The sequence below is a fragment of the Acipenser ruthenus genome, chromosome 34, assembly GCF_902713425.1.
Source record: "Acipenser ruthenus chromosome 34, fAciRut3.2 maternal haplotype, whole genome shotgun sequence".
In the NCBI taxonomy this organism is placed as follows: Eukaryota; Metazoa; Chordata; class Actinopteri; order Acipenseriformes; family Acipenseridae; genus Acipenser; species Acipenser ruthenus.
In genome coordinates, this window is record NC_081222.1 from 11,957,754 (window position 1) to 11,980,732 (window position 22,979).

Below are 22,979 nucleotides of genomic sequence, written 5' to 3' on the forward strand. Positions count from 1 at the left end.
TGTGTTTTTTTTTTGTTTACAAAGAAAGCAGACCGACAACAGTCGTGAACAAATGCCTTTATTCATTATCAAGATACTCTTATCCACACACTGGACAAGCACAGCCCAAACAAGTGGATGACCCGCCATAACATTGTCAATAGGGTGTGGGGCCAGCGTGGGTAGTCCAGGACGGCACTGACTGGACATGTCAGCGAGCGAGTCTACGTTTTATACAAAAGTATGTGGTGCATATGGCAGGAGTTTCGATATTGTTGTCCGACCGGCAATCGCAGACAAAAGGCAAGTAATTCAATCAGAACGTTTGAAACAGGCACACCATAAATTAAACACACAGCAATAAACATGTACAAGTTTAACTAAACACACATATCTAAACACAGCTTCAATAAATATCCTTCATTACTGCTTCATTATGTGCTGTTATACCAGGTTTCCACTGCCTGGCTACGGCTGCCCACGGCAACAGAACAGGGCGTCTCCACGGCAACAAAACAGGGTGTCTCCACGGCAACAAAACAGGGCGTCTCCACAGCAACAAAACAGGGCGTCTCCACGGCAACAAAAAAGGGTGCCTCCATGGCAACAGAACACGCAAACTGGCTGACAGGGGGTTAAGGTCTTTGTTGAAACATGTGGAACTTGATACCTAAAAACTAAGCGACGTTTTTTCCTACATGCCAGTAGCTGCAGGAGTTATTATGACATTTCCTTATGATGTGTTATTGCTTTAGCAGCGTGAAGCCTTCAGTTTTAAAAGAGAACATGCAAACCAGTTCAGTTTCCATCCTCGTTCTCTTGCAGGGTTCATTCGATTGGATGTGGGGAAGCCTGCCTGCAATCGTACGCAGCGGCACACTGAACACAGCAGTGAACTCTTGTGTTGGGCTCGTAGCCATCGTGAATTTCTTATTCTTGGAAATGAAGACAGTGGTCAATCAGCGGTCAGTCTTGTCGGAGCGCCAGACATTTAAAATAGCTTCAGAAAAGCAGGTTTTGTTTGGGTTTGCAGTCATTTCTGGTTCTTATTTGCTTGCGTTACATTCAAATAGGATAGACTTCATTTTTGTCGTTTGTCCTCCCCACAACTAGAGGGCAGCAGTTCTACTTCTTCCACCCCGCAGTGGGGGTGGGTGGAGTCTTGTGGCCCCGCCTCCTCTTCAGGATGAAGTTGTAATCGGCCGAGGTGCACATGGCGTAGAACACATTGGCCTTGTCTGGGATGATCAGCTCTGAATGGAGAAAGAGAAGACCAGATAAGCAATTCTGTTGAGGTGTAGCACAGGACATTTGTTACAAATGCTTGGGGGGGGGGGTCTGGCTGGGCTGACCTTTGCCCCCTGGCAGGACCTGGCTCAGCTGGAAGTCCTCGGAACGCACACTTTCCACGTTGTGTTTCTGTAGAGCTCGCTGGATCACTGACACCGTTTTATCCTGACTGGTCAGCTGAGAGAGAGAGAGGGGGAGAGGGGGGAAAGAGAGAGAGAGGGGGAGAGAGAGGGAGAGTGAGAGGGGAGAGAGAGGGGGAGAGAGAGAGAGAGAGAGGGAGAGAGCAGGGAAGAGAGAGAGGGGGAGAGAGGAGAGAGGGGGAGAGAGAGACACACATCGTGTTACATTTAAGCATTAATGGCCCATCTAATGAAAGCCAATGTGTCTAGTAGCTAGAGACAGCAGCAGAGGATAGGGATGCCGTGAGGATATTGCGCATGAAGATACTGTTTGAAATGACCTTGGTAGTCGACTCAGGGCCCTAACGGACGTGGTGGAGACCACCAGGCAGCACTGGCCCCTAGCCGGAGCTCCTGTGCTTCAATAAGAACCAGAACTTCACTGCTCGCCTGGTGTTCTCTCTGCCTCGCTTCTCCCATGCTACTCCACTGCTCCGCTCACTCCACTGGCTCCCGATCACCGCTCGCATCCAGTTCAAGATTCTTGTACTAGCCTACAGATGCCTTGACCAGACTGCACCCAGCTACCTCCAGACCCTCACCTTTCCCTACACCCCCACTCGACCTCTCCGCTCCGCCTGCACTAGAAGACTGGCTCTACCTCCTCTACGCTCCCCTGCCTCCAGAGCCCGCTCCTTCTCCACCCTCGCCCCGCAGTGGTGGAATGACCTTCCTACAGATGTCAGGACTGCCCAGTCCCTGACCACCTTCCGGTGCCTCCTCAAGACTCACCTCTTCAGACAGCACCTGTAGAAACTCCTCTTTTACCTCTGGACACTTATCACTCTTCCTTAAATGCGCTTTACTTGCTCTTATCTGCCCCCTATTTTACTGCATTTAATCCTTTAGAGTACTGTAATCTGTCAAGTGTTATTTAATCTGTAGTATTTTGTATTATCCTGATGTAACTATCACTGACACTGTTATCTGCTCCATTATTGAATCGTATTTTGTCATATTCTTGTACTTGCTAGAACCAAAGTCATTGTATTTATCTTGCTCTTAATTGTATTAATATTTGTACTGTGATTCTTGAAATGTATTTTTGTTTACGACTGTAAGTCGCCCTGGATAAAGGTGTCTGCTAAGAAATAAATAATAATAATAATAAGGGCTCGTCTCCACTGCCCGTCCCCAGGTATAGCTGAGGTGCTCCACAGTCCAGGCTTCACCTACCAGGATGCTCTTGTAAAGGTTCCCGTTGCTGGACTCCACGCTGACCCGCACGATGCACGAGTCGTCGATCTGCTGGTTGTAGACAGGAAGTGAGGTCATGGAGGCGGAGCGGCGGTGCTGGAGTGGATGGAGGAAGGGGAGGGGGCTGGAGGGCTCGGAGGAGCTGAAGACATCGTCACGCAGATCCCGAGAGCAGCCAGACAGGACCCAGGGTCGTACCATGTGCTTTGCTCGGCGGGGGGAGCTGGGTACGGTAAGATCTTCCGTTTCGGACCCGTTGGATCCCGAGGAGGTGAGACTGACCAGGTCCGGACTGGATTTAGAGCCGGACCCCTCTGAGCCCATCAGCAGCCTATCACAAACAAGCAAGAGAAAACTGCTTGACACTCTGGAATTCTGGGAGATGTAGTTCTGCCAACAATGAATAGAAGCGAGCCTAACTGACTTTGAGGTCAGCGCTAGGGGAAGGACAATTGGAGAGATGGAGAAATGAAACAGAGACACCCTGCCTGTCACTCAGGCCTCTCTATCTGCAGTTAACAAAGACATGGAACTCCAGGTTTGTGTCTGCGGCTGGAGCAAGGCGACAACGGTCAGGGGTTTGAAGATTCATCAAGGGAGAATGAAATGCTTGAGGGAGAAGGGACAAGGGCCTCGCATTGATCAGTACTTCTTACGAAGTCAGTCAAGTCAGTCGAATGAAATCCAGCGACAGGAAGCAAACCACAGTTCGCAGGATATCAGCACCCCTGTCATAGATGTGAGGAGGACTTGCATGGACACAGTTAGTGATGAACCTAATGATCCTTGTGAACCCGGTCAGACAAACCAGCATAAGAGAGAAAAGAACCTCAACAGGCACAAGCCTGGAGTTAAATGGCCAAGAGCTTGTGAGAAAACTGCATGGGACACAGTAAACACAGATCTCTGCGTTGCATTGGAAAGATTAAGTGGAACAGTTGAAAAGAAGCTGGATAAATTTGGGGACATCATCTACGCATATGGAAGTGAGAGGTTTGGAGTTGAAAAAAGGAAGGAAAAAGTACAAACTATTCCTGGAAAGTCTAGACGGCAGCAGGAGATTGAACGCTTAGTTAGAGAAAGGAGACAGCTGAGGAACCAATGGAGAAGAGCAGAACAAAGTCAGAAGGAGGGACTCAATCTCTTACAAAGGGTCATAAAAGATAAGCTTGCAACATTGCGCAGAGCTGAGCGCCTACGGAAACGCTACAAAAAGAAGGAGCGTGCGAGAGCTAACTTTTATAAAGACCCATTCAAATTTGTAAAGAAGTTATTCACCAGTGAGAAGAATGGCACACTAAAAGCATCTAAGGTTGAGCTGGAGAGATATTTGGAGGAAACACATACAGATTCAAAAAGGCAGGAGCCTATGTCAATTCCGTCAGACATCCCACCTATCAATCCACCAGAATACCAAATGGAGGACTGTGCACCTAAGTGGAAAGAAATAGAGCAAGCTGTGAAAAAAGCAAGGGCTTCATCATCTCCAGGGCCTAATGGAGTTCCGTACAGAGTGTACAAGAGTGCTTCAGGAGTTCTACGAATTCTGTGGAAATTGATGAAAGTGGCATGGGAAAAACAGGTTGTACCAAGAGCATGGCGCCGAGCAGGTGGAGTCTTTATACCTAAAGAAAAAGATTCTACAAGCATCAGTCAGTTTCGTCCCATTTCCCTATTAAACGTAGAAGGCAAGATTTTCTTCAGCATTATTGCTCAGAGATTGTCAGCTTACCTATTAAAGAACTGCTTCATTGACACTTCAATACAAAAAGCGGGCATTCCAGGTTTCCCAGGTTGCTTAGAACACATCAATGTGATCTGGCAACAAATTCAATCAGCTAAAAAGGAGAGGAAGGAGCTCCATGTGACATTCCTGGATTTGGCTAATGCATATGGTTCAGTGCCACATGAACTACTTTGGGCAGCATTTGATTTTTTCAGTGTACCGATGACAATAACAAATTTAGTGAAAGCCTATTTTGGAGATTTGCAATTCAGTTTTTCAACTTCAGAATTCAGCACTACATGGCAATGCCTAGAGGTTGGAATAATGGCAGGATGCACCATTTCTCCACTGGCTTTTACCATGGCAATGGAAGTAATCATTAGGGCATCAAAATGGGTAGTAGGAGGAGAGCGCTTGGCTTCTGGAATGCGACTACCACCAATTCGAGCATACATGGATGACATGACAACCATGACTACAACAGTAGCCTGCACTAATCGATTATTGGGCAAATTAACCAATAACATTGAATGGGCACGAATGCAATTCAAGCCCACTAAATCAAGGAGCATCTCTATAATTAAAGGCAAAGTAGTAGATAAAACATTCTTCATTAATGGTGAGGCAATACCAACAGTGTCTGAGAAGCCAGTGAAGAGTCTTGGGAGATGGTACGACGGGGATCTAAAGGACACAGTTCGTGTGGGAGAAGTTAGACAACAAGCAGTGGAAGGGTTGAAGAGCATAGACAGCTGCGCTCTACCAGGTAAACTAAAACTCTGGTGCTTTCAGTTTGGTCTACTGCCGAGGTTGCTGTGGCCACTGACTGTGTACGAGGTTTCTTTGACAACAGTAGAGAAGCTGGAAGCTTTAATCAGTTCATACATCAGGAAATGGTTGGGAGTTCCACGCTGCCTCAGCAGAGTGGGACTTTATGGTAAAGGAATACTGCAGCTACCAGTCTCTGCTCTAACCGAGGAGTTTAAGTGCGCCAAGGTCAGACTGGAAATGACATTAGTAGAGTCACGCGATAAATGCGTAAGGGAGGCAGCACCTGTGTTGAAAACTGGAAGAAAGTGGGCGGCAAAGAAAGCTGTGGAAGATGCAAAGGCTGCCCTTCGAATTGGTGATATCATGGGGCAAGTTCAGCATGGAAGAGGGGGTCTTGGTTTCAGTTCAACTCCTCCTACATGGCACAAGGCGGCCCCAGCTCAAAGAAGGAAGCTGGTAGTCAACGAGGTGCAAAAGCAGGAGGAGAGGATGAGGTGTATAAAGGCCATTTCCCAGGCCAAACAGGGAGAATGGATGAGATGGGAGAGTGTGGAACAACGCAAGATTGGCTGGCAAGACCTATGGTCAATGGAACAGAGCAGGATCAGTTTCCTCATCAGGTCAACATATGATGTTCTCCCATCACCACAGAACCTAAACCTCTGGGTAGGAGAGGATCCCTCATGTCCTTTGTGTTCATCACCTGCAACATTAAGGCACATTTTGACAGGATGTAAGGTGGCTCTTAGCCAAGGACGGTTTACTTGGCGCCATGACCAGGTGCTGCGATGTTTGGCCTTAGCATTGGAAGACAAGCGTAACATGACCAATAAGTTGCCACCTGTTCCATCAAAACATTACACACAAAAGACAACATTCCTCCGCCCAGGAGAGCAACCACCAAGAAAAGGTGTTAAAACCAATCCTCGCCCAGGACAACTGGAAGCTGCTAGAGACTGGAATATGCTGGCAGATGTTGGTCAACGGCTTATTTTTCCACCTGAGATTGCCACCACTAACCTTCGACCAGATATTGTCTTGTGGTCTGGATCAGCACGCCTTGTTCACCTGGTAGAGTTAACAGTGCCATGGGAGGACGCTGTAGATGAGGCGTATGAGAGGAAGAAACTGCGGTATGCTCAACTAGCCACTGAAGCGGAACAGCGAGGATGGAGAGTTCGGGTTTACCCAGTGGAAGTGGGTTGTCGAGGATTTGTGGCACACTCTACAACCCGGTTTCTCAGAGACGTCGGATTCAGTGGCCAAGAGTTGCGTCGCACAGTGAAGAACTTATCTGAAGCAGCAGAGAGGAGCAGCAACTGGCTGTGGTTGAGACGGAAAGATTCTGGCTGGGGACAGGTAAGTAAGCTGGGCTGAGTTGAGTGGGGGACGGAGGGGGGTGATGCTGGGACGCCAGAATCACCGTCGAGCCCTCTTGAGGTGTCGTGGGCTAGTCGACGAAACACTGAGGATGGAAGGTGCCCACTTGAAAACCCCAGAGATGTACCCTACTTAGCTCAATCCAGACGGTTGTCATGCTGATGCGCTGGGGAGGCCGCACTTTGGTTGATCCCCGGAGCCAGCATCGCAGCCGTTGTGTGTGCTGATGCGCCAGGGAGGCAAAATAAGCTGATCCCTGGAGCCAGCATTACACTTCAGCCATTAACACCAGACAGAAGGATATCTACATCATCATATGGAAGGAAACGTAAATGGATGGAGACGCATATGGATCACATTAGTTTACTGTAAAGCTACGTCTTAGTTGGTGCTTATCTTGGCGAGAGCCGAGTTCAAATCAGCATGAAGTTTTAACATCTACTCTCGTGTAATGGAAATCATAAAGCAGTTAATGAATTGTATGAGCTTTGTGACGCTACAGAAAGCAGTTTAAGAGGAGGCTGGTTCATTATCTTCACTGTGCTTTGAGAAGGAGGCTGGTTCATTATCTTCACTGTGCTTTGAGAAGGGGGCTGGTTCATTCTCTTCACTGTGCTTTGAGAAGGGGGCTGGTTCATTCTCTTCACTGTGCTTTGAGAAGGGGGCTGGTTCATTATCTTCTCTGTGCTTTGAGAAGGGGGCTGGTTCATTCTCTTCACTGTGCTTTGAGAAGGGGGCTGGTTCATTATCTTCACTGTGCTTTGAGAAGGGGGCTGGTTCATTCTCTTCACTGTGCTTTGAGAAGGGGGCTGGTTCATTATCTTCACTGTGCTTTGAGAAGGGGGCTGGTTCATTATCTTCACTGTGCTTTGAGAAGGGGGCTGGTTCATTATCTTCTCTGTGCTTTGAGAAGGGGGCTGGTTCATTATCTTCTCTGTGCTTTGAGAAGGGGGCTGGTTCATGATCCTCACTGTGCTTTGAGAAGGGGGCTGGTTCATTATCTTCTCTGTGCTTTGAGAAGGGGGCTGGTTCATTATCTTCACTGTGCTTTGAGAAGGGGGCTGGTTCATTATCTTCACTGTGCTTTGAGAAGGGGGCTGGTTCATTATCTTCACTGTGCTTTGAGAAGGGGGCTGGTTCATTATCTTCACTGTGCTTTGAGAAGGGGGCTGGTTCATTATCTTCACTGTGCTTTGAGAAGGGGGCTGGTTCATTATCTTCACTGTGCTTTGAGAAGGGGGCTGGTTCATTATCTTCTCTGTGCTTTACTACACTGTGGTGTGCTGGGAATGCAGTAATGCTTTGGAAGAGGATGTCCGGTGAGTTACTCTATGCTTTTCCATGCTTCGCTGTGGGGCAGGATCCTGTACTCACCAGATCATCTTCTTGGCCAGGGTCCGGTGGTTCCAGGTTCCAGTGGAGGCAGGATAGGAGTCCACAGGGGGCTCCACCTCTTGGGACAGGTCGTAGCTGGAGAGGGGGGCAGGACAGGAGAGGTTAGGGATACTGGGTCTTGTCTTGGGAAGCAAGGACTCCAGCAGACTCTAATCCAAACCAGTTAGGCGCAGGACTCTGATTTGCAATCTGATATACTTTGCCTCGTCTTAAATTTTCCCAACATTAACAATACACCTTTCGAAGAGATTACACAGACAGGTGTACCGTTAACAAAGCGCCATCTCGCTAAACGTTATAATGACCAGGTTTAAGCAAATCTTACATTATTTGATAAGGGATACATGCAGGTTCCTATGAGGCTTCTAATACCGTTGTCAAGCTCACAGTGAAAAGCCGTGGTGCCCCCACAGAGGAGCGACTAAGCAGAGGAAAGCTAGCGAAGCGAAAGCAGGTTGCATTGTACAGTGCCCCACCTCTCCCGCTCAGACAGCCTCTTGTAACTGCGCAGCCAGGAGCTGATCTCTGGGTGATCGTTCAGCTTGTATTGCAAGCAGGACCCCTGCAGCTGTCTGATCTGAGACAGGACCTCACACTCCTGGGAAACAGACAGACACACACAGAGAAAGGCTTGTGATGCAAAAAACTACAGAACAGCAACAAGTACTCTTGGAAGGAAAGCTTTCTGTTGCGTCAACAGTGAGTTTAAATATGTGTTGAGCTTGTCATGTGACACTGAGCTATAACATGTGACACTGTGACCTTTCAACTCTACCAGCCCCACCCCCACTCTGCACACAGATACATTATTTCCACAATAAGAGCCCCTACACACATTACCCTAAATAATCTGTAGTGTCGCGCGTTTTAAAAATAACTTACCCGTCGCCGCTTCTCAAAGTTGATAAGTCCGCCCTGGGGAAAGAACAAGGTCCAGGTCAGAGGTCAACCAAACCGAATCTGTCTCTAATGACATCACTCACGTTCTGTGTTGTTATTGGGCCACAGAACTGGTGATTCCCCCCCGCCCCCCCCCCCCCCCCCAGTTTTAAACAGACTTTCCAAAACAGCATCCTCCTCCCACCTGTATGAAGGGACTCGCTCCGTGCTGGAATACCGCGCAGCAGCTTGAAACGAGTTCGCTACAGTCTTCTTACTGAGATCTTATTTATAGAAAACGTAAGCAATCATGAAAAAGCTGTTATCGCCCGTCCTGGAAGTCATGCTATTTCCAGGGCTGCGATCAGACAGCCAGCCAGCCAGCGGCCAGCAATGAAGCCTCACCTGCACAGTGTCGGGCAGGGCGGAGTCCAGCATGGTCAGGGCGGTCAGGTAGGTGCCGAGGTACGGGACAGCGCCACAGCCAGGGCTCTGCAGACACACACACATTCACACAAGCACATCAGCACTGGAGCATGGGGTGAGTTGTGCTGTTATTCTCATACAAGCTTACCTCGGTCGTTTTGCACTTTTCCTTGTGCTTTATCCACGGCTGTACGATGCATGTATCAGAAATACAGTAATAATTAACTAAGGTACAGTATTTAGATTTTGTGTGTGTGTGTGTGTGTGTGTGCGTGTGTGTGTGTGCGTGCATGTGTGTGTGTGTGTTCTGTTTGTTAATCGATGTTTTGAAAAATCTTTTAAAAAATCTAATTAAAAAACTGGTCTGTGAGTGGAGCCAAAAAACGTGGGGTCTTGGGTCAAAAGTCACTTCATTTTAAATGTTAAAATAAAGCCGTGATCACAGAGCGAGGGTTTGGGATCAGCGCTTACCTGCAGAAGGATTTCACGCCCGCTGAGAGAACAATTCTCACCCGAAAACATTTCTGACAGCTGCTCGAAGATTGACAAGCTCTCCCTGACAAAAAACAAAAACACACACAACTCCGTGACTCTGAGAAAACGCTGCGGACTGAAGGCATGGAGAGAGCTGGACAGTTCTGATAAGAGTAGAACTCCGTAACGTTTTAGTGTCAGGTCATTTCCTCATCACAATGTGCCTCATCTCGTCATAAATACATCGATTCACATAAACACATATAATAGAGACAGGTTTAAAATGCAGGAGCGCAGGGTAACTGAAAATATTACTTTCCAGTGATCTACCTAAACCAGTAAGTCTACCACTTCTAAATGTATGAAGCACAGATTAGAAATCTTTCTTCAGTTGCCTTACACATTTTTCATTTTAATCTGCAAGCTATCACTGTGTGTTTTCTCTTAGATTATATTAACACACTGACACGCAAAAATGCTTTGGCATTTCGCACTTCCACGGGTAGGTGAAAGTTCAACAGAAGCGGCTCATTAATAGAAAGGAAATGGAGGGGGCAGAGCGGCCCTCTGGGAGTTGTAGTTCTTACCTGGAGACTGCGGCCCAGGTCTTCTTGAGCCTGAAGATGGAGTTGGATTGTAGTGCAGAGAGGATGGCTCTGAGAGAGGAGAGGTTCTTCAACGCTCGGCACTCCTGAGACACAGACAGCAACACAATTACACAATTGTGCAACGAAGAGCAACCAGCCTTCACACACAGAGAGAGAGGTGAGGGGATGGAACGGGTTACCTAGTCATGTTGCTGAAGGAGACTCTTCTTCACACAGAGAGTGATGAGGGGATGGAATGGGTTACCTAGTCATGTTGCTGAAGGAGACTCTTCTTCACACAGAGAGTGGTGAGGGGATGGAATGGGTTACCTAGTCATGTCGTTGATTTACAACAAATCGCCACTCCCTCATAGCTGCATGAGCAGCTCCTGTTAGTAACCCTGCAGACTCAGGCCTGACTCATTCATGCGAGCAGTTTACTCAGAGCAGATTTAGCAGGCGGTGGTCTTCCCAATCCCCTAAAGCAGGCGCTCTGTGAAACCCTGAACCCCGGGCTGTTAATCTGACCTGTGCCACTCGGATCCACTTCTCGATGACGCTGGCGCGGACGGGCGGGGGTGCGGGCTGCCTCAGCAGGGTGCTGATCACACAGTTGGTGACGCTGTTGAACTGGGAGATGGTGGCACGGATGGTGGCCGCCAGGTGTTTGTTCTCCTTCTTGTCGCGCTGGGACCAGACGCAGCCCAGACACTGGAAGGGGATCGCCTTGACAAACAGATCCTGAAGGCAGGGAGAAGGGAAGCGGGTTAGGGTACGTTATAAAGCAACCAGACACAGCTCCCTCGAATGACATATAAAGCACGGCTGAGAAGATGAAGCTCATTAATGACGCCTGTTCTAAAACCTTACTGTTGAAACGCTCCAAACAGACACCAGCGTTTTAGTCTAATAGTGACAATGGCATTGCTGTGGAATGTTCCTCTGTAATAATGGAACTCCCTTGTTCCCATAATGCCCTCTACCTCGGGAGTTCCATTATTAACTCATAAAACACCACAGCAAAGCCATTATTATTTATTTCTTAGCAGATGCCCTTATCCAGGGCGACTTACAATTGTTACAAGATATCATATTATTTTTACATACAATTACCCATTTATACAGTTGGGTTTTTACTGGAGCAATCTAGGTAAAGTACCTTGCTCAAGGGTACAGCAGCAGTGTCCCCCCACCTGGGATTGAACCCACAACCCTCTGGTCAAGAGCCCAGAGCCCTAACCACTACTCCACACTGCTGCCCTCAAATGTAGACTGTTCTAAAGGAGAACCTAGTTTTACAGTAAAGAATTAAAAACCTATTCACTATAATAAAAGTTGTTCAATGAATTTTATATATATATATATATTTAAAAAAGTCTGTTCTAAGGTCAAACTATGAACAAAAACTAAGTCAAGTGTCCTTCTGTAGTGTTGGCAAGCTGTACACTGAAGAGGGACATTGTGACTGAGTGACAGTGTGTGTTCCTTACAGCGTCCAATCGAGTGAGCTCCTCCGCGACGTCCCTGGAAGGGAAAGTCAGGAAGTCCCACCTCCCCGGCGAACTGTAATTCTCAACTTCCTCCCCGCTCAAAGGGAAGCTGAACTGGTTTCCACGGCAACTCTCTGCAGAGCAGAACCAAGGAGAGCAGTTTGAAATCCATGCAATCTTGTAATACAAACGTCGTCTCAAATGCATAACATTCATACATGTAGAAATCTAAACCCCGCGCTCACACCTTCAGGAACAGCTTGATACATTGAAACATTGTTTTCAAGTCGCTGCAGTGAGCCGACAGTAATATTTATCATAGATCTGGTTTTTGCAATTCATTCATAAACGGGGCCTCGTGTTTTAAGGAAGTCAGTTAACGTTCCTGTATCTGTGTGGAGGAGCCGCTCCTGCTGTAACACACCCATCTTCAGAGGTTTCCATTCTATGAAAGCTGGACGTTTCTCTCTCTCTCTCTCTCTCTCTCTCTCTCTCTCTCTCTCTCTTTTTTTACTATTTCTAAATTCAGCACAAGCAATTGCGGCCCAGCTCTCAAACGTGCAGTTTTGAAAGAAACACATGTCAGAGCACCTTTCCATTTTAAAACGTGACGTCTGGGTCTACTGGAGGGTAAAGGAAGCTCTCGGTTTGTACGCCTTGTCCTCGGGTTATCTGTTTGCACTTCCTGGGTCATTTCACCTCCGCAGTGTCATAAGAACATAAGAACATAAGAAAGTTTAAAAACGAGAGGAGGCCATTCAGCCCATCTTGCTCGTTTGGTTGTTAGTAGCTTATTGATCCCAGAATCTCATCAAGCAGCTTCTTGAAGGATCCCAGGGTGTCAGCTTCAACAACATTACTGGAGAGCTGGTTCCAGACCCTCACAATTCTCTGTGTAAAAAAGTGCCTCCTATTTTCTGTTCTGAATGCCCCTTTATCTAATCTCCATTTGTGACCCCTGGTCCTTGTTTCTTTTTTCAGGTCAAAAAAGTCCCCTGGGTCGACATTGTCTATACCTTTTAGGATTTTGAATGTTTGAATCAGCATGTGACTGGCTGATAGCATGTCAGTCAACAGGGGAAGCAGCTGATTGGTTATTGACAGAGAAGACGCCATTGAAAGGGCTGGGACAGTTCGACCCTTCCCTTAACCAAGGGAACTCATAACAAAAATACACGCTGTGTTTCTTTCAAAACTGCACATTTGAGAACTTTATAATAATTAATGGATGTGTATGTGTAAGGCGCTACAGTATTCTCGTACCTACAATCCCTTTAAAAGCTACGGGGGACAAAACCATAAGTAACACAGGCTAGATCCGACAAGCTTCTGTTGACAGCATCGCTCTGAGCGCGTGTGGAGCTGTTTGCTGTTGAGCTCACCTGCCGCACTGAAGCTCCGCAGAAGCTTCTCTACATGCAGACACAGCCAGCGAAGCTGCAGGTCCCTGCGCAGGTATGAGCACAGCACCAGCAGGCAGGAGTGATGTGGGGGGTCACGGAAATCCTCACTGAACTCACCCAGCCAGAGACTGAGCAGAGAGGACAGAGTCCTGAGAGAGAGGGGGGAGGGAGAAGGGGGGGGGGGGGGGAGACAGAGAGACAGAGAGAGAGAGGGGGAGAGAGAGAGGGGGAGAGTGAGAGGGGAGGGGGAGAGAGAGAGAGAGAGGGGGGAGAGAGAGAGAGAGGGGGGGGAGAGGGGGGAGAGCAGAGGAGAGAGAGAGAGAGAGGGGGGTGGAGGGGGAGAGAGAGAGGGGGAGAGAGAGAGAGGGGGGAGAGAGAGAGAGGGGGAGAGAGAGGGGAGAGAGAGAGAGGGGGGTGGAGGGGGGAGAGGGAGAGGGGAGAGAGAGAGAGGGGGAGAGGGGAGAGAGAGAGAGAGGGGTGAGAGAGAGAGACAGTTATTCAGAAAGACAGAGAGAGAGGCAGTTATTCGGAAAGACAGACAGACAGACAGACAGAGAGAGAGAGAGAGAGAGAGAGAGGACAGTTAGTCAGACAGACAGGCATTGATACAAACACATAAAGCATATACAGACATGGTAAGCCATGTTAAACTAATGCATAGTATAACCAAGGAAATTGCACTGAAAAACTGCAAAATTATTGTGGTAGTAAATTTGTGGTAGCAATGCTTTGTGGAAAACTTCGTAATGCACAGAAAAACCATGGGAAAGCTTAGGCCTATCAACACATACTAAAATAATCCAATTTTGCTGTCGGTTACATCTGGATATGAGGTCACACCACCTCATTCCCACAATGCAGTGCAGTCTCACCTCTTGCAGACTCCGGAGCCAGTCTGGTCAGCGTTGTCATCGTTGTTGTTTCCGTCGAAGCTGCTTGCTCTGTAGAAACACAGACAAACAGGAAAGCATTGAAACACTGCAGGGTGAGGGGGTCACGCTGCAGGATGAGGGGGGTCACGCTGCAGGGTGAGGGGGGTCACGCTGCAGGGTGAGGGGGTCACGCTGCAGGGTGAGGGGGTCACGCTGCAGGGTGAGGGGGTCACGCTGCAGGGTGAGGGGGGTCACGCTGCAGGGTGAGGGGGGTCACGCTGCAGACTCTACAGCTGTGGACAAACATTTTTATCCAGCACAATGTGTTCATTCTATAGGGTGATGCAAGCAGCCATCGCTGTGGCTCCCTCCCTTTGCCCCTGACAGATTGCATCCTCTCAGATACCTGTCAAGCACCATCTCCAGGAGCTGTTGAGTGGTGGTGAAGGCCCGGTACGTTGACAGGAAGACGGTGGTGAAGTGGGGGTCCGTGCCGGGCTCCAGTAGGAGGGACACCAGTCTTTCCAGTGTGGCAGCCTTCACGCTGCGCACCTTAATGGTTTTGTACTGGACGAAGCTGCCCTGGGACTGCTCTACCGGAATCCTCCTCAAGGTGACGCTGTAGAGCACACCATCATCAGACTCATCTCCCCACTCCTGCACTGGGTCCTGTGAGAGAAAGAGAGGCGGAGACAGTAACACACTGAGGACTGAGCTACAAAGAACTGAGTCCGACATTCCAGAGCAAGGGGTAGCGGAGCACACAAACCAGGACCAGAGGGCTGGAAATGAAGTGGACACAGATATGCATATGTGAAGAGTATATATAATATATACTCATATATTATGAACAGCAGTGTGGAGTAGTGGTCAGGGCTCTGCAGTCTTGACCGGAGGGTCGTGGGTTCAATCCCAGGTGAGGGACACTGCTGCTGTACCCTTGAGCAAGGTACTTTACCTAGATTGCTCCAGTAAAAACCCAACTGTATAAATGGGTAATTGTATGTAAAAATAATGTGATATCTTGTAACAATTGTAAGTCACCCTGGATAAAGGTGTCTGCTAAGAAATAGCAGACACCCATTTCTGAAAGAATAGTGAATATATATATATATATATATATATATATATATATATATATATATATATATATATATAGCCTGATTGACGCGCTGCCTGTTACACTGCATTCAGGAACCTGGCAGCCAGTTCAGTTTGCTTCATTCCAGTAAATGATTGAACACAGAGCTGCACGATTTTTTTAAAAACGTCTTCATGAAAAAGACACCAGCTGCATCTTTTAATACCTAGACCGTAACATAAGGCTTTTTTTACCTTGAAAACAATACAGCCCTAATTATATGTGTTTGGTTTTTTTGTTGTTATTTGGAATGTCCAGTAGGTGCCGCTGCAGCGCAATCAGGATAAACAGTCCTTGCAGGTTTGACCTCCCTACCTGTGGAATCCCTCGTGATGATCCATGACATCACAAAGCCAGGGCTCCCCTGACTGCATGACTCACCCCCCCACCGGGCACACCCTTTACCAGGGCAGGCACTGGGCAGATATGTCAAGTCTCACGCCTGGGGCGTAAGGGACGCTCACACGCATTCCTAAAATAATCTCACGCACGCTGATTAAATCTTAGTGGTGTCAATGAATTGCAGTAAATCCGTGAATAATAACATTGAATAAGACGCCGTGTGCTCTGTGGTAACCATGGAGACTAGAGGCGTTCTACACGCTTTTGAGGAGAGGGGAGGCTGCACCGATTCGCATTGCATATTGAATTCTCGCATGCCCTAGACGTTAGTATGAATTAGGAGGACATTTAAGGCTTTCAGTTGCAATGTGAAGCAGTGTGCATTTTAAAACTAACTGTGAAGTGCTGGTTCGATTAAAAACCTGGACTATTGGATGTCGCCAAGGACCAAAGATGAGAGTCCCTGTCTGAAGCAATGACACGCACCTGGAAAGTCTCACTCTTTGAACTTGAATCTCACTCTTTGGGGCTGTTAAGGGCGATGCACACCGGACCCTAATGAAGCGAGCGAGCGAATACAAGGCGAAAACTCTCACTCTTAAGGAAAAGCAGCCCTTGGCATCTCTGATCTGAGATCCTCATATACTATATCATGCGCATTTGTTGGTTGTTAAGAACACAGCACAGGATAAGAAGCACGTGACGTATTATACAAATTCAGAAGATGTGTGTTTGGTTTAGTTTTTGCTGATACCTCATACACGCTGCGTCATCAGACTTTACCAGTTCCTTTACATATCCTAAAGGTGACCGTTTACCGTTTTTTTTGTGTGTGTGTGTGTGTGTCTGTCTGTCTGTGTGCGTGCGTGCTTTTGTGTCTGTGTGCGTGCGTGCGTGTGCGTGCGTGTGTGCGTGCGTGCGTGCGTGTGTGTGTCTGTGCGTGCGTGCGTGCGTGCGTGTGTGTCTGTGAGCGTGCGCGTGTGTGTGTGTCTGTGTGCGTGCGTGCGTGTGTGTGTCTGTGTGCGTGCGTGCGTGTGTGTGTCAGTGTGCGTGCGTGTGTCTGTGTGCGTGCGTGCGCGCGTGCGTGTGTGTGTGTGTCTGTGTGCGTGCGTGCGCGTGTGTGTGTCTGTGTGCGTGCGTGTGTGTGCGTGCCTGCATGTGTGTGTGTGTCTGTGTGCGTGCGTGCGCGTGTGTGTGTCTGTGTGCGTGCGTGTGTGTGCGTGCCTGCATGTGTGTGTGTGTCTGTGTGCGTGCGTGCGTGTGTGTGTGTGTCTGTGTGCGTGCGTGCGTGCGTGTCTGTGTGCGTGCGCGCGTGTGTGTGTGTCTGTGTGCGTGTGTGTGTGTCTGTGTGCGTGCGTGCGCGTGTGTGTGTCTGTGTGCGCGCGTGTGTGTGTCTGTGTGTGTGTGTGTCTGTGTGCGTGCGTGTGTGTGTGTCTGTGTGCGTGCGTGTGTGTCTGTGTGCGTGTGTGTGTGTGTGTCTGTGTGCGTGTGTGTGTGTGTGTCTGTGTGCGTGCGTGTGTGTCTGTGTGCGTGCGTGCGCGTGTGTGTGTCTGTGTGCGCGCGTGTGTGTGTGTCTGTGTGTGTGTGTGTGTGTGTCTGTGTGCGTGTGAGTGTGTCTGTGTGTGTGTGTCTGTGTGCGTGTGTGTGTGTGTGTCTGTGTGCGTGCGTGTGTGTCTGTGTGCGTGCGTGCGCGTGTGTGTGTCTGTGTGCGCGCGTGTGTGTGTGTCTGTGTGCGTGTGTGTGTGTGTCTGTGTGCGTGCGTGTGTGTGTGTCTGTGTGCGTGTGTGTGTGTGCGTGCGTGTGTGTCTGTGTGCGTGCGTGCGCGTGTGTGTGTCTGTGTGCGCGCGTGTGTGTGTGTCTGTGTGCGTGCGCGTGTGTGTGTCTGTGTGCGCGCGTGTGTGTGTGTCTGTGTGCGTGTGTGTGTGTGTGTCTGTGTGCGTGCGTGCGCGTGTGTGTGTCTGTGTGCGCGCGTGTGTGTGTGTCTGTGTGCGTGCGCGTGTGTGTCTGTGTGCGCGCGTGTGTGTGTGTGTCTGTGTGCGTGTGTGTGTGTGTGTGTGTCTGTGTGCGTGCGTGCGCGTGTGTGTGTCTGTGTGCGTGCGTGCGCGTGTGTGTGTCTGTGCGCGTGTGTGTGTCTGTGTGCGTGCGTGCGTGCGTGCGTGCGTGTGTGGCTGTGCTTACAAAGGTACCACGAAATGTTCCTGTCAGGACAACTGAGGAAGTCTCACTTTTTGGGGTTACACGCGTGACCTGCCTGTTCCGCTGTTGCTAAGGGCGAAGAAAAATGCAATCAGACCGCTTTTAAAAATATACAGACGCGTTCTCTGCTGGGTTTGATTTTGACGTAGTTTTTCTTTCTTTTTTTTTTCCACGAATAATTTATAATTGCCCCCGGGGTTGTTACAACGCAATTGTGGTGGAAACGTGGAGCAAAACAAAGGCGTCTATTTCTGTCAATCACAGCCTCCTTATTATGTTTTAAACATATTTCAGAGTATTTCAAAGTATTCGCGTGACAGCTGGCTCTTTGAGCGAATATATATATATATATATATATATATATATATATATATATATATATATATATATATATATATGTCACGCTGCATTATATATAATAATAATAATAATAATAATAATAATAATTTAAAAAACAAAAAAAACTAAAACATGATATCGCAAAAGTCTACCGGAAGCCATAACAGTTGTACAATATTTCATGTTAGATTTCGATATGTCACATTTTTTCAATTTTTTGTCGGTTTTGCGTTAAGTACTATGGGAAAACTAGAAAGCGGTGTGCGATTCAATATGTTAAGGTAACATTGCTCAGCAGGGTTCATTCGATTTTATGAAGCAAAATTAGTTCATTCTATAACTTTTGAGACGTGGCTACGTTGTTACTGTATAGCTAGTGGATATTTGATCTTAGTCAACACACACGCACTCTAGGGCTTGTATTGTACAGTTTGATAATATACAGGAGGCTGTGTGGTCCAGTGGTTAAAGAAAAGGGCTTGTAACCAGGAGGTCCCCGGTTCAAATCCCACCTCAGCCACTGACTCATTGTGTGACCCTGAGCAAGTCACTTCACCTCCTTGTGCTCCGTCTTTCGGGTGAGATGTAATTGTAAGTGACTCTGCAGCTGATGCATAGTTCACACACCCTAGTCTCTGTAAGTCGCCTAAAGGTATCTGCTAAATAAACTAATATATATACAGTAATGCGTCACGCTGAGTGCTCGTACAGGTCCTGTTGCTGGGTCCGCATGGAGATTCGACATCTCGGGATCCTCTCCCATGTAAATTATGAAAACATTAATAAAATATTATGTCAATTAAAATGAAACCATCCTGTAAACAAAATTAATATTATTTGCCAATTTTTGGATCCCAATAATATTAGTATTATTATACTTTAGTGTAATAATACTAATGTATATTCATGCACATTGAGAACAACTAATAATAATAATAATAATAATAATAATAATAATAATAATAATAATAATAATAATAATAATAATAATAATAATTACCATTGTTATTTCTTTCCCCATCCTCATATAGACGTTTCTGGTGAAGAATAACCTAATTTAAATAATAATCTTCGTTTCACGCAGATTATAAGTTTTTCACGCAGCTAAATCCATCTTCAGTTCCTGGGAGTACTCAACAAAGACTACATATTTTAAAAAGGCGAAAACTATCTTGTCATATTTTCTTAAAGGGTCCCAGGTTCACGTTTAGCCCAGCCTGACTTTCGACAAATTGTTAGTTACTTATATCTTTTTTGTTTTCTTTTTAGTCGGTAAAAATGTATTTTCCAATTAAGCAAACTCCGATTTTTTTTTTTTTTTATTTTAGGAACGTGCTCGAAGGACAAATTCGGTCGTGGTTTTTGCTTGTTTGTTTAAGAAAATAAATGAATATATTCCGTGTAGTTTTAGGTTGCTGGTGGTAATCCAGATATTTTTTTTCAGGAGGAGTAAATTTGATCCCGGTGTACAGTATAGACTCGCACACGGTGATACTGTGTTAGACTACTGCAATTAACACGGGGGCGGCCGAGACACTAAACTCACCTGAGCGTTTGCATATTCATGAGGTGGGAGGGGTTTCCGTTAGTGTGCACGGTTCTGAAGGCGGGGCAGTATTCTTGAAAGGCGACAGAATGGGATAGTACTGTAAGCACATATTTGTTGGACAGAGGTCTAATTTCACCACAAGCTCTTTGATGTCTTTCGCCGCATTTAGTCCACAACAGTGAAGTTTTCAGACCCTTTTGATGATGAAAGACCACACTGAAGCTTGCTGACAGATCTGCACTTAGTGCTTGCTCTTCAACTCGTTTCTACAACCGCCCTGCATACAAGAACATGTGCTTATCTCACATACAGCCACACTCCCATACAGGCTGGATCGCACTGCTATACGAGAAGAGGAAGACTCCGCTTTTAGAGGAACTGAAGAATGGAGGCTGTGTGGTCCAGTGGTTAAAGAAAAGGGCTTGTAACCGGGAGGGCCTCGGTTCAAATCCCACCTCAGCCACTGACTCGTTGTGTGACCCTGAGCAAGTCACTTCACCTCCTTGTGCTCCGTCTTTCGGGTGAGACATAGTTGTAAGTGACTCTGCAGCTGATGCATAGTTCACACACCCTGGTCTCTGTAAGTCGCCTTGGATAAAGGCGTCTGCTAAATAAACACATAATAATAATATTAGTGTGTGTACGTTCACCCCTGATCACTTCCACCGAGTGTCCTTCTTAGTCAGCTGGATCAACGATAATTACAGCAAGACGCCGCGTTCGCATAATTAGGAGCCCTGCAGCAGTTTTGTTAATTAACACTAATTAGGAAGCCCTTTCTCTGACGTCAACGCTGCTCAGTCGGCCGCACGGAGTCCTCCTTTTGTTTCTAATGAACTGATTTGTAATTCAACCCGTTTATTATTGCTTCAAAGAGTCGAGCAAAACTGAGGTCATTAGGAGCTAAAATGCAAAAAACAGGCCTGCTTTGCTTATGGATGGAATTAAGACTCCTGTTGCATAGCGGTTTGATCCGTTCCTGGTTTTACCATGCGTTTAGTAAGACACCACCACTGTGGCTAATCGTTCTCCTAATAAAACCTGGGATGGGGGAGACTGCTGTGCAACAGGAGTCTTATTTGCATCCCTGAGATATAGTATTAGCTATTGCATTGATTACAATTGTGTGCAGAAATACAATTTCTTTTTGATATAGAGTCTACTAACCCGTGCACCACATTGTAATATTTCAGTACTGTACAGCAACTAACCCACATTATTATTTATTTCTTAGCAGACGCCCTTATCCAGGGCGACTTACAATTGTTACAAGATATCACTTTTTTTTTTTTTTTACATAGAATTTATACAGTTGTGTTTTTACTGGAGCAATCTAGGTAAAGTACCTTGCTCAAGGGTACAGCAGCAGCACCCCCCACCTGGGATTGAACCCACGACCCTCCGGTTAAGAGTCCAGAGCCCTAACCACTACTCCACACTGCTGCACATGTAAACTTGCTAATCTTATGCTTATTTTTAAGCCATAAGTCTGAAATGCTGCAATTGTATGTTGTTTTTAATCTCGAGAGTCTCTTGAGAGTCGATTGGGTTAAAGAAAGGGCACTTTAATATAAACCAAAGCAGTGCCAGGCATTATCTTTGAAAAAGGAAAATCCGTGTGTTTCTTTCAAAACTCCACAACTGAGACCTGCCAATTGAAGTGCAAAACAGCTAAGGTTTATGGAAATTGCTGCGGTCAGTTTTTAAAAAGGGAATTTGCGGTTACACTCTGCGGTTACCAAAGTTGTAAGGGTTCGATATTTAAATAATAAAAAAATTAAAAAGGAAACACACCAGGCTGTCAGCATGGAAGCTCACACAGGTGATGATGAGACTCAGAATCAAGCCAGCCTCAATACCTTCAGGCTTGTGTCTCTGAAACTTCATCTTTTTATTTACCAGTAGGTTATAATGATGTGTGTTACCCCACAGCTGCTGTAATACTGTATTCAACTCTGCAGAGACAGACCTCGTTATAATGTGCTTGTGTTAGAAGCTCGAAAAGAGACAGGACTCACCAGATCTCCCTCAACGTCTCTGGCATGGAAACTCTTCAGACAGACTGTCTCCTCCGAATTCAGCCGCAGGTCCGAGCTGCGCCTGATCTTGAATCCCAATCTCCGTCTCTCAAACATTCCCCAGATCTCCTTCCGAGTCTTTCCCAGCTTTTCCCAACCTCCCAGTTTAGAAACACAGCTAAGCAGACCTAACTAACTACAGCGATTCCACAGCTTGGACAGCAAACATTTTCTTTAAACACATTGTGGTTCTTTTTTAAAATTATAAAGTTACACTTGACTTCAATTGAAGTTTGTACGGTAATTTTGTAAAAAATAATGTAAAACTCAAGGCAACATTCTCCCTACCCACATAAAGAATTTCATCTGGCACACGTTTTAAATTATTTTTAATAGACCTTTCAGGGTTTTTTCAATTTGCCGTTTGCAATTAACAGTTCTCCAGTTTGGTACTGGTTTGAGCTTCTCAAACTGATTTCATTCCCAGTACGCAGGGAAACAAATTTCCACAAGTACAAAAAAAAAATAATATTCAATCAGATTCCATTAAGAAACTATCCACAGAAATGGTGTGAGCCTCAATATAAACACTTAGCATCACTATAAAGCACGCGCAGTTCAAATCCAAGTACTCTTGTGTTACTTTAAATAAAGCTCCTTGCATCTTGCTCCTTCCTCAGCTTCTCTGACTGAAGTTAGTCTCTTCCTGTAACCCAGAGGGAGCTAGATACACCCCCCTTTGTTTCTCTATGTGTGCGTTGTCTAAACCATTTAGTCCACCTCACTTGCCTGCAGCTGTCTCCCCCTCCTGCCCTCTCCTATAGCGTCTAATGGCGAGGGCTGCTACACTGGGATGAGGCTGCCATTGGTTAGGACAGCACACCAGTGGGATCAATGGTTTCCCAATCCTCACTCAACTGGAGCACCAGTTGGCACTGTTAAACTACTTTTCAGATCCCAGTCCTGTGGCAGGTACAAACAGAGACCGCAGATCTTTCTCTGTTGTGTACACTTGGAGTCCAGCTTTCCTGACACTAAACCCATTGTTCTGCTCTGTGGTTCTCATCTCTGGAAACGGGGTCAGTGTTATGCAAACAGGGCTGCCCTCAGATAGCACAGGGATATCTGGCAGTAGACTCGTGTACGTTGGCCGAGGGTTTGTAAGGAAGCTCACGTGTGTACGATACCAGCAGCAATGTAGTGCCTCGTTACCAACAGAAATCAGACGGTGATCGGTTTCTTAATTCTCTGGGAGAAAGCTCGGGTATGGTGATGGTCTGCGGTCAGGAGAGGATTCCGGTAGCTGTTTCTCACTCGCACCGATGAGTGCCTGTCTTATGTATCTT

The 22,979-nt window shown here is 46.8% G+C and overlaps 2 protein-coding genes across 3 annotated transcripts in view; one reads left to right on the top strand and one right to left on the bottom strand.

Moving 5' to 3' along the window:
- Positions 1-22,979, top strand: part of LOC131705011 (Kruppel-like factor 1) — a 134,922-nt gene that overhangs the window by 69,107 nt on the left and 42,836 nt on the right. The window lies entirely within an intron of this gene.
- Positions 46-22,332, bottom strand: rgl3a (ral guanine nucleotide dissociation stimulator-like 3a). 2 transcript variants are annotated; one of them, XM_059006880.1, is made up of 15 exons: positions 21,634-22,332; positions 14,455-14,717; positions 14,049-14,117; positions 13,156-13,325; positions 11,774-11,907; positions 10,812-11,024; positions 10,284-10,387; positions 9,694-9,778; positions 9,202-9,288; positions 8,800-8,832; positions 8,394-8,515; positions 7,897-7,992; positions 2,625-2,976; positions 1,332-1,446; positions 46-1,232 (listed from the first exon to the last, which is right to left on the bottom strand). In XM_059006880.1, the coding sequence occupies exons 1-15, from the start codon at positions 21,748-21,750 to the stop codon at positions 1,105-1,107; spliced, it is 2,088 nt and encodes a 695-aa protein (XP_058862863.1). In that variant the 5' UTR covers positions 21,751-22,332; the 3' UTR covers positions 46-1,104. The 2 variants fall into 2 exon arrangements, with proteins under 2 accessions (XP_058862863.1, XP_058862864.1); XM_059006881.1 differs by lacking the exon at positions 21,634-22,332 and adding an exon at positions 19,067-19,561.

Bases quoted from the DNA above. Each gene is read 5' to 3' on its own strand.
- rgl3a (XM_059006880.1), bottom strand. From the start codon at position 21,750: ATGTTTGAGAGACGGAGATTGGGATTCAAGATCAGGCGCAGCTCGGAC. The intron at 14,718-21,633 runs GTGAGTCCTGTC...TTTCTCTCACAG, and splicing joins GAGACGTTGAGGGAGATCTG to GACCCAGTGCAGGAGTGGGG. The intron at 8,833-9,201 runs GTGAGGCTTCAT...TTCTTTCCCCAG, and splicing joins CCCTGCCCGACACTGTGCAG to GGCGGACTTATCAACTTTGA.